Source organism: Pseudophryne corroboree, chromosome 11 (genome assembly GCF_028390025.1).
Source record: "Pseudophryne corroboree isolate aPseCor3 chromosome 11, aPseCor3.hap2, whole genome shotgun sequence".
Lineage (NCBI taxonomy): Eukaryota > Metazoa > Chordata > Amphibia > Anura > Myobatrachidae > Pseudophryne > Pseudophryne corroboree.
In genome coordinates, this window is record NC_086454.1 from 139,417,201 (window position 1) to 139,432,210 (window position 15,010).

The window sequence follows — 15,010 nt, forward strand, 5'->3', positions numbered from 1 at the left end:
CTTGTGCATCTGTTGCCTCTATGTTGGATAAATTTCCATACCAGTGTATGCAAAGTGTAATTGTTTGACCTTATAAGAGTGGATGTAACATAAAGTTGCTTTAAGAGCATTTGAAAAATTCCTCTAACAGAAAACTTGTGGTCTTGGACCTCTTCTCCCCACTCCACCCCCACTAAAGACTTACTGCACTCGCTGCTCCCCAGTCATCTTCATTGGTACTTTGGAATGCTGCCTTCTCTCAGTACAGATTGCAGCCCTCAATCTCCCCCATCCCTACCTACCCTCAGTAGTTAGTCTTTGCTTCACTTGCTCTTTCTGCTCTTTATGTGTCGGTAGCCTACTCACCGCTATCTTTCTCTCTTTTCTCTCCTCGTTTCAGACAGTTACAAACTAAAGCAAACTTCGAAATTCACCGAAAGAGGTAGTTTAAACTTGCTCGCTTGTGGCGCTAGTTTGCTATCTTCCCCACTCTGCCGTCTTTCCTAGCGCTATAGCTTAGCATGCTTTGTCTTTCAGCCATGCCAGTCGCCGTAACGGTGGTGTTTGTAAACTCGTGACCATCTGTCCATCATATCCCATCTTAGTAATTTTGCCTGGCACATTGGTTCCTTGGAGGCCACTGTGCATGTTCTTCGAGGTAGTAAGGTTCAGTTTCAGTAATAACACCCAGATACGTTTAGTGTATATCACCTTACATTATAAACTGGCACTTGACATGTTGAATGTTAAAAATAGCTTCCATTATACGGTCTGTTATTAGCCTACACTGCTCTTCCTTCTCTATTTCTGTTATGCAGAAACATAATGACATGTAGATTTCTTGCAAACTGACACAATTGGTGGTTTGAGTCTTTTCAGAACAATTCTTGTGAGTACGACTCTGGGCCAGGGTAACGTCTTCCTGGAAAATGGCTCTGCAACCTATTCCATACTGCAAGCTTGTTTTCTGCTGCATAAGATGTCATGGCTTATTGCCCATCAAAGATATGTGTCAGATGAAAAATCATAACTTTTATTTAATGATTCAAACTAACACTGACGAAGCAGTTTCTCCATTCAGAGATCCATGCATTGGGCTTTTCATTGTGAAATAGACATACATGGATTTATCTCTGCTTTATTGTCCTCAGCTGTTGTTGCTCCTATTCTCTTTACTAAACCACCACCGGCAATTTCATGCGCTTTCTTTTCCAAAGACTACTTGCAGTTTGGGTTTGCATTTTCCTCTGTTTAAAGATCAGCTACACCCCAAAGTTGAGAATTATTTAAGTATATATTTCCACTGCACTGTAGATCAGGGTTTCCCAACTTGTCGTCAGATGCAGTGCACGTTTTTCTATGTGCAACACCGGTGTAAGCATTATGGTCTGCCACATTTTAAAAGATCCACAGTTGGAGCTAAATATGTCACTTGTGATACGAAGATGTGTAAAACATGCACCGCTAACACCGGTATACATCAGAACAATGTATTTTTCTTGCAACTGGACAGCCGATGTACTGATAAATATTGTGCGGCTGTACAAACTGCACAATCCAGTGTTCTATGGCACAATATGGTGGTACATGCTGCATGGAGTCAGTAGGGTTGTCCCATCTGACGTGCAGGACATCAGATGGGACGGCATCTGTGACGACGCACGTGAATGTGCAATTAAGCATACAATGTGCGATATGCTCAATATATCGTTCTGATTCACTTCAGTACAATATATCAGCCAATATTGTTTAATGTTTACCTAGTATTAGGTTTCTCTAAGGACTAGAGTTGGAAAACACTACCGAAGACATTTTATGCCTCCTTATCACAAGCATGATGGTAAGCTAGCTAAACGCATGCTGCTCCTATTATCTTACCATACATTGAAATTGAGCATTATTACTATCTAAACTTATTTGCAACCTGACTAGTTTGCGTATTAAGCTTCAGTGCGTGATAATTATTTATAAAGTGACACAACAGTGACATGCTATACTGGTGGTATTTATAATCTATTCTAGTCCAGATTTAGTTTCCCATATCCAATAATCAGGTATCCCAATTATTCTGAAATCCAAATTTTTTCAGCACGACAGATAGTAACACATTTAGCTTTCTGATGGTTCAGTGTGCGTTTCATGCTCAATTATTCCAAAATATTCTTTATAATTACCTACAGGTCATGTGTTTATAAAACATAAATGTATTTTGTGTTTTGATTTGGGTCCCATCCCCAGGATATCTCTTTACGGTGTACAAATATTCCAAACTAAGGAAGAATCCAAAATACTTCTGGTCCCAAGCATTTCATATACATGCTGCATTACTTTGGCAAGATTTTGCCTGAAGCTTCTCTAATATATACAGTATAGGGGGGGAGGGGGGGGGGGGGTGTAATTCAATTAGGTGCGGAAAAGGGCGTGTTTAGTTATTTTTCCCCAAAGTTTCTCCATTTTTTTTTTATTTTTTTTTCTGGCAATCCAATTTGGTCATCAGGTTAAAAAATAATAATTCTCCCAAAAACATGCAGGTTTAGTGAAACCTGTGTATTTTCACTAGAAACAGCCCCATTTTCAGCCGAAAACAGGGCTGTTTCCAGGGGACTTGGTTTGTCTGCCTCAGGCAGGTGAGACAATATCTCTGACTTAGCCACGGCTCGTACCAGCTTATCATGGCTAATTGAATAGCCACCGGCGATTTAAATTGCCCGTGATCAATGATCACGGGTAATTGTATTCTTCCCATATGTTTTTTAGTCAACCCTTCCAAAAACATTTTTAAATCTGTCACTTGGGGTGTAGCTGTCTTTTATGTCATTTCTACAAATTGAAATGTTTCTGCTGACTTCTCTTTTGTGTACTTCTTGCAGTGTAAATGTGATTTTCTAGTTGATGTACACTTTTTTGGTGTGATGTTTGCGTAAAACGCTACTTCTCTAGTCTTGGAAGTTTTTGATGGTAAAATAATAGGTCTGTTTAGTGTAGGGAAACAGCAGGTGCTGCAGATCAGCCAAACTTTCAGATTGAAACCCCCGCTTTTACTTTTTCATTGATTTTCTGATGTTTGGTTATCCTATTTTGTCATGACCAATCGATGCTTTGCATTAAGTGTGCTATCTTATACGCCTAAGGCCTGATGTAAGATTGACTAGAAATATGGAAATTGCTGTAACCTTCTGTTGTCCACTTATACTAAATTGTCCGCAGTATACGAAATAGGGGTTGTTAAGTAAAAATATAATTCTCTAGGCAAAAGTGGGGTGGTGACTTTCTGAGTATTTAAAGAACTGATCATTAAGATCTTGTCCTATAAATCTGATGTGACTGTGAAGTTAAGACATTGTTCAGCATAAACTTTAACATTCCATAGCAGCTTTGTATGAGAACTACAGTATCTCCTTCCCTCTCCATTACAGATGGTTGAAGCCCCTTTTTTATTACGTTAAATCTATAATTTACTATACATAACATTCAGTGATCTGATTATTAAGATAGACCAGCAATTACGTACAGGACTTTGGAGTGCACCCTGTACATTTTGGGTGGGAGTAATAGATTACGAGCTTATAGCCTATAGTTTTTGCTTTTTCCTTGTTTTCCAGTCCCATCCAAGCTTTGCCATTTCATGTTAACCCTTACATTTCCAGTGGGGTTTTGCAAGCTTGTTCCGTCCTCCCTTTCTCTGCATCCTCACTTTTCACTGTTTTTTTTTTGTTTTTTATATTCATATTTCTCCATTCTCATCTCATTTCTCTATATTGCTCCTTCTGCTATACGCTCACTTACTGGTTTTTGTTTTCTTATGTTTTACCAGTCTGTGGGAAGCGTTATAAAAACCGGCCTGGCCTGAGTTACCACTATGCGCACTCTCATTTGGTTGATGAGGAGGGTGCAGGAGCAGAGGACAAGGAAGATTCCCAGCCCCCTACACCGATCATGCATAGACCAGAGGAGCAGAAATGTAAGTTTTGGTCTCCCATATTATCTTTCCATCATTTTTATTGGTGTACTTACACATTTTTACACAGTTGTGGTTATCTAATCAATGTAATATGTTGTAATCTTATTGCATGGCTTTATTTCCCTTCTAGGATGATGTTTGCAGAATAACCATGCATCTCTCATACCGAACTTGGCCACCCCTGATCTATTGTTTGGCATAGGTGTTCACCAATGCTAGGCACCTGCAGTTAAGGAAAGAATCAGTATTTGGGGGGGGGGATTTGTTATTCTGCAGCAGGTTACATTGGTTTCCACAGGGCAATATCGGGTGTAGAGTGGATCTTGATCCAGAGGCACCAACAGGCTAAAGCTTTAGGCTGTCCCAGGATGCATTGGGGCCTCCTCTATAACCCCGCCTCTAGGCACTGTGAGCTCAGTTTCAGTTGGTGTCTGCAGCAGCAGGTCACTTAACAGGAGGGTTGCACTGGGTAGCCCTGAAATAAAAAATAAAATATATATATATATATATATATATATATATATATATATATATATATATATATATATATATATATATTCATAATAAAAACAAAAATACCCTTCCTGCGCTGAGATTGAGCAGCACTACTGAAAGGTCCCCTGTTGGGAGGATCTTAGAAACAAAAACATATAGTAAAAACAGAGTGCGCTATGACAGTATGACTGGTTGAATAGTAATCACTTCCAGAATCAAGGTAGGAACTTCACTTGGGTTCTTTCCTCTTACGGCACTCCTAATTGGAGCCTATAGAGAAACCCTCACACAAAAAAATCACCCGACAAAAATTCACAGTTTAGTAAAAGAATTTTATATATAAAAATAATTTTTAATCCATAGTCATATATCTGACACAACATAAAACATAATGAGAAAATTTTCTTTCCAATTGATTGGACACACACCGTAATGCTAGAGATGTTACAATATCAATCCTCCTCACCTTAACGGTGTGAACTCTTGGAGGAATGATTAAAGCAAAGGTATAGTGTACAATAATTGATAAACCCTACGCGTTTCGTCCAGTCGGACTTCTTCAGGGGTGAAACGTGTCTAAAATTATGGTATAAAGAATTCCGACAAAAAACCTTTGAGTCAGAAGTAAATGGCTGGAATACAGTGTAACATAAATAGAATTGGATCTAAAAATAATTCAGCCAAATGACACTTGTAATTTAGAAGTGAGTGGCTGGAATTCAATGTATCGCTAGCAACAATTGGATCTAAAAGAGGGACGTAGACCGCATTAATTAAAAGCCGTAGGGGGTGATAAATACACTCTGCCTCCGTTTAGAAAAACAAAAGATCCATAGTGGCTGGCGGCGACCAGGATGAAGGGTTGAAAAACCAACAATAAATAAATGAAGAAGATTCTCTTCCTGACACAGCTAGAATCCAATGAGTAGCACCTTAAATGCAATGTGGATACAGCACACCAGCTTGGATATGTGTTTGCAGCACATAGGCCTTGGCTCGCTATCCTCTCCCTGCAGAGTTATGTAGCAAGTGGAAAAATTCACCGCCGGTGGATTCTCAGGTCACCCGCCTAGTGGTGTCGTCCACTCTACCTGTCACCACTGTCATTTCACTGAAGGAACCAACAGATAAGCGTGTGGAGGGATGCCTTACAGGTGCTGTACATAGACCCACTATTGAGGCCTTGTGGGCTGCAAAAGGAATTGAAGCATGGGTTCAGGCATTAAAGGAAGAGCTGCCCGAGGATATATCTGAAAATGCCAGACAATACCTATCTCACATTACCACCGCCACCTATTACATTCAGGAGGCGTCTTCTGAGGCGGGTGTGTTGGCAGCCGAGGCGTCGACTAAGTCTGTCCTGGCTCGCCGTATTCTGTGCTTGAGGTCATGGAAGGTGGACCTAGACTCCAAAAAGACCTTGGAGGTACTCCCCTTTAAGGGGGACATTTTGTTTGGGGAAGACCTAAATAAAATTGTCTGAATTGGTGGCTGCTAAGACTGCCTTTCTCCCAAATACTAATCCTGCACAGAAGGCTAAAGGTACCACTTTTCGTTCCTTTCGGCCTCAAGGGAAAGCAAAAGGTCAGGCATACCAGAGAGAATCTCGTGCTCCCAAAACCACCAAGCCCAAGTCAAAGCAGTCCTAAGTGGCCTGTCAGTCTGCTTCTAAACAAGACAAGCCTGCTGCATGACGGGGCTGGCCTCCCCCTGGGAGACCCCAGGGTGGCAGTCCGACTTCTGCAGTTCACCCAGGTCTGGTTAAAGACCACTTCAGATGCATGGGTGCGGGAAGCTGTCTCTCATGGGTGCGCAGTCTCCTTCAAGAGATGTCCCTCTTGCCAGTTTTGCACCACGGTTATCCCTTCGGATCCGTTAAAGGCGCAAGCTTTGCAATAGGTTGTGAGATCTCTCATGAATACAGGAGTGGTAATGCCGGTTCCTCTGTCCCAGGTTACTACTCGACCCTGTTTCTAGTTCAGAAACCCAATGGGTCTTTCCGGCGTATACTCAACCTCAAATCACTGAACAAGTTTGTGATAGTGACCAAGTTCCGTATGGAAACACTGCACTCAATTATACTAGCTATGGACTCCGCAGACTATATGGTATCCCTGGATATACAGGATGAGTACCTGCATATACCTGTTGCCATGTCACATCAGCAGTATCTGTGGTTTGCTATTGGCAACCTCCACTATCCGTTCTAGGCTCTGCCATTTGGACTGGCTACGGCTCCACGGATCTTCACCAAGGTCATGGCCGTAATGACCCATCTCCGTAGCCAGGGAGTCAGGATATTGCCATATCTGGACGACTTGCTGATTCTGGAAAACTCCCACGATGTCCTCAGTCATCTAGAACTAATGGTAAACTTCCTACAAGCCCACAGATGGCTCATCAATTGGAAGAAATCCTCGCTGGTCCCAGCTAAGAGTATGGTGCACCTGGGGGTCACTCCAGGACACCCACTGTCAATGACTGTTTCTGTCTCCAGAAAAAGTCCTGAGACTTCAAGACAGAATAAGATGCTTCCTTTGTCGCCCCAGAGTGTCGATACACTCGGCGATGCAAGTACTTGGCCTGATGGTGTCGGCATTTAATATGGTAGCGTACGCTCAATTTCATTCTCTCCCTCTGGAGAGGTTAATCCTTTCCAAGTGGAATGGCCTGCCTCATCGGATCAGATCTCACATGATCACTTTGACTCCGGAGGTTCGTCTGTCGCTGACTTGGTGGCTACAGGACCAGCAGGGGCCGTCCCTTCTGGATCCCCGATTGGGTCCTGCTGACAACGGACGCCAGTCTGAAGGGATTGGGTGCTGTGATGGAACAACACTCTTTTTCAGGGTCGCTGGACCAAGGAGGAGTCACTCCATCCAATAAACATTCTGGAGTTGCTGGTGGTGTTCAATGCATTAACTCTCGCCCTGCCTGTGGTACAGAACAGGCCGGTTCAAGTATGGTCAGACAATGCCACTACGGTGGCATACATAAACCATCAAGGCGGCACTGAAAGCCGCATGGCTATGATGGAAGTGTCAAAAATCCTTCGTTGGGCTGAACACCAGCTACCAGCAATATCGTCAGTGTTCATTCCGTGCGTCCTAAACTGGGAAGTGGACTTCCTCAGTCGCCAGGACGTGCACGCCGGAGAGTGGTGTCTTTATCCAGAAGATGTTCAACTCCTAGTGGACAAGTGGGGCCTACTAGACGTAGACCTGATGGCGTCTCGACACAATCACAAGGTTCCGGTCTTTGGATCAAGGACCAGGGATCCTCAAGCGGCGTTCGTGGACACACTGGCAATTCCATGGAACTTTTTGCTGCCCTACGTGTTCCCACCAGTGTCACGCAATCAAGGAGGATTTCTACTTCTAGTCATTTCAGTGTGGCCCAGACGGCATTGGTTCTCAGACCTGCAGGGTCCATCTACAGAGCGTTCTCTTCTACTTCCTCAGCTCCCAGACCTCCTTGTACAGGGCCCTAGTCTTTATCCGGACCTGGCCAGACCGGCTTGGACGGCGTGGCTCTTGAGGCATCACTCCTGAGAGCCAATGAATTCTCTGAGGCGATCATCCAAACTATGTTAAAAGCCTGCAAACCGGAATCTGCTTGGTTTTATTACAGTGTCTGGAATTCTTCACCTGGTGTGCTGATAAGAATTATGATGCATACAGATTCAGAACTTCCAGAATTCCGTCTTTTTTTATTTTATTTATTTATTTATTTATTTTTTCCTGTATAGAGTCCTGGACTAGGCCTTCGTCTGGGCTTCCTCAAGGTTCACATTTCTGCCTTTATCGGTATGGTTTCAGAGAAAAATTGCATCTATACCTGACGTTCATACATTCACTCAGGGTGTCTTACGGATTCAGTCTCCCTATGTCCCTTCTGTGGCTCCATGTTGTCCAGAATGCCCTGCAGGAATCTCCATTTGACCCACTTGAGACACTGGACCTTAAATGGCTCACGGCTAAGGTCTTGTTTTTACTGGCTATTGCCTCTGCAAGAATGGTGTCAGACTTGGGCGCATTGTTCTGTCGTCCACCCTTTCTAATATTTCATTGTGACGGCGTGGCTCTTGTAGCTTTACTCCTAAGGGCATAAGGATTATCTGAGGCAGTCATCCAAACTATGTTGAAGGCCCGCAAACCGGCATCTGCCTGGATCTGTTACACAGTCTGGAATTATTTCACCTGGTGTGCTGATAAGAACTATGATGTTCACAGATTCAAGACGTCCAGAATCCTGGCTTTCCTGCACCAAGGCCTGGACTTGGGCCTTCGTCGGTTCACATATCTGCCTTGTCGGTGTGGTTTCAGAGAAAAATTGCGTCTATACCTGACGTTCATACCTTCACTTAGGGTGTATTGCGGATTCAACCTCCTTATGTCCCTCCTGTGGCTCCATGGGATTTGTCGGTTGTCCTGAATGCCCTACAAGAGTCTCCATTTGAACCTCGAGTCAGTGTTCTATAAATGGATGGCTTACAGCAAAGGTCCTGTTCTTACTTGCTATTGCCTCTGCCAGAAGGGTGTCGAACCTAGGCGCTTTGTCCTGTCGTCAGCTCTTTCTGATATTTCATCGTGACTGAGCAGTTCTTAGAACTCGCCCAGGTTATTTACCTAAGGTGGTGTCATCTTTTCACCTTAACCAAGAGATTGTGGTTCCGACCTTTATCTCTTCCAAAGAGCGGTCTTTGGATGTGGTACGGGTCTCCGTATATATGTGGAGAGGTCTGCCTCTATCAGGAGTTTAGTTTCCCATTTTGTTTTCACAAATGTGGCTGGCCTGCGAATAAGCAAACCTTGGCCAGATGGATCAGAATGGTGATTGCACAAGCTTATGTGCAGGCTGGTCTCCCAGCTCCTGCTGCTATTAATGGCCATTCTAGTCTGTCTGTTGGACCTTCGTGGGGGGGCTCGCCGTGGCGCGTCCACAGAACAATTGTACAAGGCGGCTGCTTGTCTGTAAATACGTCTATTAGGTTCTATGCCTTTGATACTTCCGCCTCCCAGGATGCTTTCTTTGGACACTGGGTTCTCATACCTGATATGGCGCGTCCCGTCCCTTGAGGAACTGCTTTAGGACATCCCCGATGTTTCCCTGTGGAAACCAATGTAACCTGCTGCAGAAAAGGAATGTTATGGTAGACTTACCACCGTTAACTCTTTCTGCGAGATACATTGGGTTCCACAGGGCGCCCTCCCTGACGCACCTGGCTTCTATGGGTATGTATGGCATTAGTCTCTGGTACCTTCTCCTGTCGTGAGAATGTGGTTCTATGTGACTAAAATCTGCCTTCTCTCTCACCTGCTCCTGTATTGGTTTACGAAACTGAGCTCACAGTGCCTGGAGGTGGGGTTATAGAGGAGGCCCCAATGCATCATGGGACAGCTGAAAGCTTTAGCCTGTTGGTGCCTCTGGATCAAGATCCACTCAACACCCGATGCTTCCCTGTGGAACCCAATGTACCTCGCAGAAAGAGAGTTAACAATGGGAAGTCTACCATAACTCTCCTTTTCTCTCTGTGGCTGCCCTAGATAACGCCCGACACAGTGATTAAATTGTTGCTCCGTTTGAACGTTAATAGCATCAGGGGACATGTTTCATCACGCAGCCTCCATAGTTGGCGCGCTGAAATGTGTGAAAAGTTGGTTGTTTGGGCTCCCAAACAGCACTTGTTGAGTCCCGGCCATTAGTTGAGATGCTCTACGCAGCTAAACCCGATCTCTTTGGGTGCGACTTGAGCCGTAAAAATAAATATTACCCTGTTAAAAGTTGAATCGCCCCCACAATGTGATGATTGCAGAGGGCTTTGGAAACCACGCATGCGTTGTCTGCACATCCCTACTATTCACACAGCTCTCGCTATTGTCTGACTGACCTGCAGGAGCTGATTGACCTGATGCTTGCTTGACTTCAAACCATTTTTCTTCTGCTTGCAAAATATGAATGAGTCCTCAATCTTTTTATTTCTAGCCCCTTTCTACCTCTGAGTTCTTGTGTTTATATCTCTTCATTATTCTTTTTTCTGTCTCGTTTTTCAATCTAGCAAAGAAGGGTCCAGACGGTATTGCATTGCCCAACAATTACTGTGACTTCTGCCTTGGAGACTCAAAGATCAACAAGAAAACAAACCAGGCAGAAGATCTGGTATCTTGCTCAGACTGCGGTCGCTCGGGTATGAGAGGCAGGGGAAAGAGGGTGATATACTGAGCACCTACAGCAGTGCGAATCCCACAGTGTGTTAGAGCACAGCATTTTCCTGGTGTCCAAGATGGATGGGTGGCATAAGCTTTCTGCAAGTTTACATTTTAGCAAACTGTCCCATCCGTTGGGTGAAACGCATGCTCTCCGCTTCCCCCACCTTCTAACTAGTGTTATTCCTATTGCCTCTCCTTGTTAGAAAGAGTTGACAATTGTAAAGAAAAATGGTTAATATATATAAAAAGAAAAAATTATTTTGTGGTGCAATAAAATAACCTGAAACTGTAAAATCAATGATTTCAAAAACACCAAATGTCTGCTAGTTTGATAATGAAATGCAAACTGATAGAACTATGCAAATAAATGTGAATTCAATACAATAGAGCAGTCTGTATAAAGGAAATCTTTGTGGGTTTATGTTTTTGTTATGAAATTGAAAGTCCTCGTGTTTAAAGTAGGTTTAAACCCAGAACAAGAAAGAAATTAGCGATACATTTTGTTTATACTGACTTGCGTCCATTCCAGAACTTCTGCATTTGTTGGTTGGAGGCTGCTGTGATCATTGCTTTGTTGCTCACACTGTTCTGTATATATTGAGGTCAAATCATAATTTTTTTTTTTTTTTTTAATTCATTTACGTTTTAAATGACATACAAATTGCATGTTAAAGCCTATATTGCTGTTAAGTTTACTAAGCGATGTTGATGACTACTTATGTGATGAATTTACACAGAAATATGGCAACCTTCAGTTAGCAACCCCTGAATGATTTAGGGAAAAAAATTATCTTTTAAAACATTTAGAGAAATATAATACCGCATCAACGCAGTTTATCCTCCTTTTATAACATCCTAAATATTTCTGGGAGATTTACATAGACTTTAAAAAAGAGGAGCTTGGATCATCGTGTAGAAAAATAGGAGCCTGCCTTAGCTGCTTTTGTCTTCGTACAGCAGTGTTCCATGGGGACTTCCTCTGTACACTCAAGTGGCAGAAGCATAGGCCTTATTACATAAGAGAACTTACATTTTAATCCTTGCATGCTTGTTTGGACTAGAACCAGCCTTCTTGGCATTGTAGTACTTTTGTTGCACATTTAAATGGTTTTCATAATTACTTTATAGTTAATGTGGAGCTCCTTTATAGTTAGAACACGACATAGAGGATTCATGAGCAGGAATGTAATGCTATTTAAGGTACTCTAGTCAGCTAATCTTCCCCATAGAATAAACTGTGTATTTCCTTACTGTGAGTATTGTAGTAACATCAGATCATATGTCGTATTATACGGACATACTTGTTTTGCAACACTGATGAATCTGTGATATAAAATTGGGCAATAATCCTTATTGAGAGGAGCAGAATACATAAGGTATAAGTAGATCTCGTCAATGGAAAAACTGGTTACAGAACACTGCTCTAACTTGTCATTTGGGTGATGGTTATGGTGTTTTAAGTCCTCGGTTTGTTTGCGATTCAGCATGATCTGTATGTGAAGACAAGACATTACTCTTAATTGTTTTATTTTTTTTTTTTCCCTACCATTTCTCTTCTCCCTCCCACAAGTACCAAGTCGTCATGTCACCAAACCAATACTAGGCATGTCAAGTACATTTTCCTATACACATTGCTAGAACTCAATCCCAGAAGTGTCCGTGCGTTTATGGCAACTTTATCATGGTTCATGCTGGACATGTGCGTTTCAGAAGTGTTTTATACCTTGGAATAACACAACAGATGAATGTTAGTTGCTGCCAGGCTTCTCTACCTGTCTCCTTTTTTTGCTGTTAGGTTAATGTCCTACTTCCAAAAAAGAAAAGAAGACATTCCCCTTAGAGTAGAATTTGATGCTCATATTAAAATATTAGCAGTATAGAGTCACCCGTAGTCCAGAATCCATTATGTAACCACACCCTTGTAATACTATGTCAAGGATGTGACAACATAAGATATTTGGAACCATACAAATATTCAGACTCCACTCTGAGCCCCATTTTTCTTGCGGTCATAGGACACCCTTCCTGTTTGCAGTTCACGCCGGTGATGATGGCTGCAGTGAAGACTTATCGCTGGCAATGTATTGAGTGCAAGTGTTGCAACATCTGTGGGACGTCTGAAAATGATGTGAGTAAATTATAGCTGTATTCTATGCAACATTTGCAGCCACTTGAACTTTCTATACATCACCATGCCGACAACAGCTTCTGTACTACCATTCCAGGTAAAACTTGCTGATACAGTGCCTGCATAAAGAGCCTGTGCCTTAATTTGCTTTTTCTTAAGAGTTCTCAGGGCCAGTGCTCTTTATAGTTTCCTTTGCTACATGTGTTGTAATGTGCCCATTTCATTCATCCATTCTGTAGCCCCAGTGTCTCCAGACACCGTGTACTTTTCCCATTCCCACAAGTGTTCTGAGCTCCCTGTTTCCGTAGGATCAGTTGCTGTTTTGTGATGACTGTGACCGTGGATATCACATGTACTGCCTGTCTCCACCCATGGCTGAGCCACCCGAGGGTATGTGACAATGTTTCCCTATCTCTTCTCCCTGGCTATACATAGTTTTTGTTCCCCCCTAAATATGTTATGTTTGCTTTCGAATTAGTGTCGTTTTCTTTTCTTTGATTTCTCAGTGATCTTTTCCTTTTTGTACCATAGGAAGTTGGAGTTGTCACTTGTGCCTGGATCTTCTTAAGGACAAGGCTTCAATTTTCCAGAACCAGAATTCCTGACAGTTTCCTTATAGTCTATACAGGGTGAGGGACATGACAGACCCAGATTACCTGATCATTCAACCCCTTACGGAATAAAACTTTTTTTTTGTTTGTTTTTTATATATACATATATATATATATATTGCTCTATTCTCAAATGATGTATACATATAAGAACATACATGCATAAATATGCACAGTGTGTCATTTGGCAGTCTTATTCTTTGACAACGTGTAATGGTTTAGTAGTAGACCGAACACAGTTTTCTCTAAATGGACATTCTACCTGCTGGAGGTTTATCTTATGATTGACATGCTACAGAAAATATAAGTATTAGGAACTTCTTTAAATGAAGACTGGTTGTACTCTGGTTTACCAGAGTTCTAGTGTTAGTGTTGGGCCACACATAGCGGCCAAGCGGGTCCTGTTCAGCAGGACCTGCTTGGCCACAAGCGGACTATGCAGGCGCCCACACGTGCGACAGTCCCGTCGCCACCGGATCCAACTGCAGCATACTGCGGTTGAGCCGGATGGCAGGACAACGGGATTTCAAGGTGAGCGCATACATTTCACTGTGCTTTTGAAATCCTGTGGGTCACTGGCCGGATTCTGTTCTGCGGGATCTTGCTGAACAGGATCTGTGTGCACACAGAACCCCCTTCCCGGCCAAGAACAGGACCCGCTTGGCCGCTGTTTGTGACCCTACGCTTAGAGGTATATAGATATTTTTTAACATTCATTTATGGACACATCCACACCTGCGCGCGCAGATGTATACACTGTTACACTTATTGTATAGCTATGCAGGATGATCAGTAGCTTGCAAATATCCCATATGGTGTTTCTTCTTCCTTGGGGTAAACTGGTGTGTATTTCAGTAGTGAAATATTTGTGTGCAATTTTCTGCAACAGATTTATCAATGATATCAAAAGTTGTTGGCCCTTCCCAAAGAACCTGCTCTCCACTACTGTAATTGCTGCATCTCTGGTACCTGGAACCTACAACACTTTCAAAGTTTAAAGATGTTTTAATATCCATTATTTTTCTAGTGTATACATATATATATTTTTTTAGATACCCGGACTGAAGGGGAAGTGGCTGGTGGCCAATTAGTTCTATGGTCTCATATCTTTACACAGATATTACTGTAGTATAGAAACAATTACTTGAAATAATCACAATGTATTTAGTACACTAGACATTTATTTTGCTTAGTGGACATAATGTTTGCCAAATTGCCATATCCTGTCAACGTCTTTGATAAATGTTACTTCATATTGCATGTTCACCAAAAGAAGTGGCTTGTAGCACAAGTCCCTGGACTCTTAGCGGGCAATGTCACATTAGGCCCATCACAGCACACCACAGAAATAAAGGGAATCTATTGTGGAAATATGGAGTATTTTCTTCTTTTTTAATTTTTTTTTCTTTATCCAATTTTATATCGAATGTGCCACATTTATGTTAATGACTAGTCCTTCTAGTGCATTTTTTGTATATTAGAACTATGTTTTCCTGCATGTCTCAGAATAACATGCTGCTGACAACCACATGACTACAATGCTGAGAGATGAAGGCAATGGCATTGATTGGGTGGTCGGAGTAATAAGCTTCCTAAGAGCGGTCCCAAAACTACCTATGTTTATAGG

At 42.4% G+C, this 15,010-nt stretch overlaps 1 protein-coding gene across 7 annotated transcripts in view; it reads left to right on the forward strand.

The window, feature by feature from the left end:
* DPF2 (double PHD fingers 2) overlaps positions 1–14,754 on the forward strand; it is a 95,546-nt gene extending 80,792 nt beyond the window's left edge. For 3 of the 7 annotated variants that reach the window (XM_063944861.1, XM_063944864.1, XM_063944867.1), the window contains exons 7-12: positions 380–421; positions 3,794–3,940; positions 10,494–10,622; positions 12,660–12,772; positions 13,081–13,162; positions 13,304–14,754. In XM_063944861.1, coding sequence (XP_063800931.1) covers positions 380–421; positions 3,794–3,940; positions 10,494–10,622; positions 12,660–12,772; positions 13,081–13,162; positions 13,304–13,377 — 587 coding nt within the window. In that variant the 3' untranslated portion in view covers positions 13,378–14,754. The remainder of the gene's footprint in view (positions 1–379; positions 422–3,793; positions 3,941–10,493; positions 10,623–12,659; positions 12,773–13,080; positions 13,163–13,303) is intronic. The other 4 variants (XM_063944863.1, XM_063944865.1, XM_063944862.1 and 1 more) reach the window with 3 other exon arrangements.
* Positions 14,755–15,010: the final 256 nt, after the last annotated feature.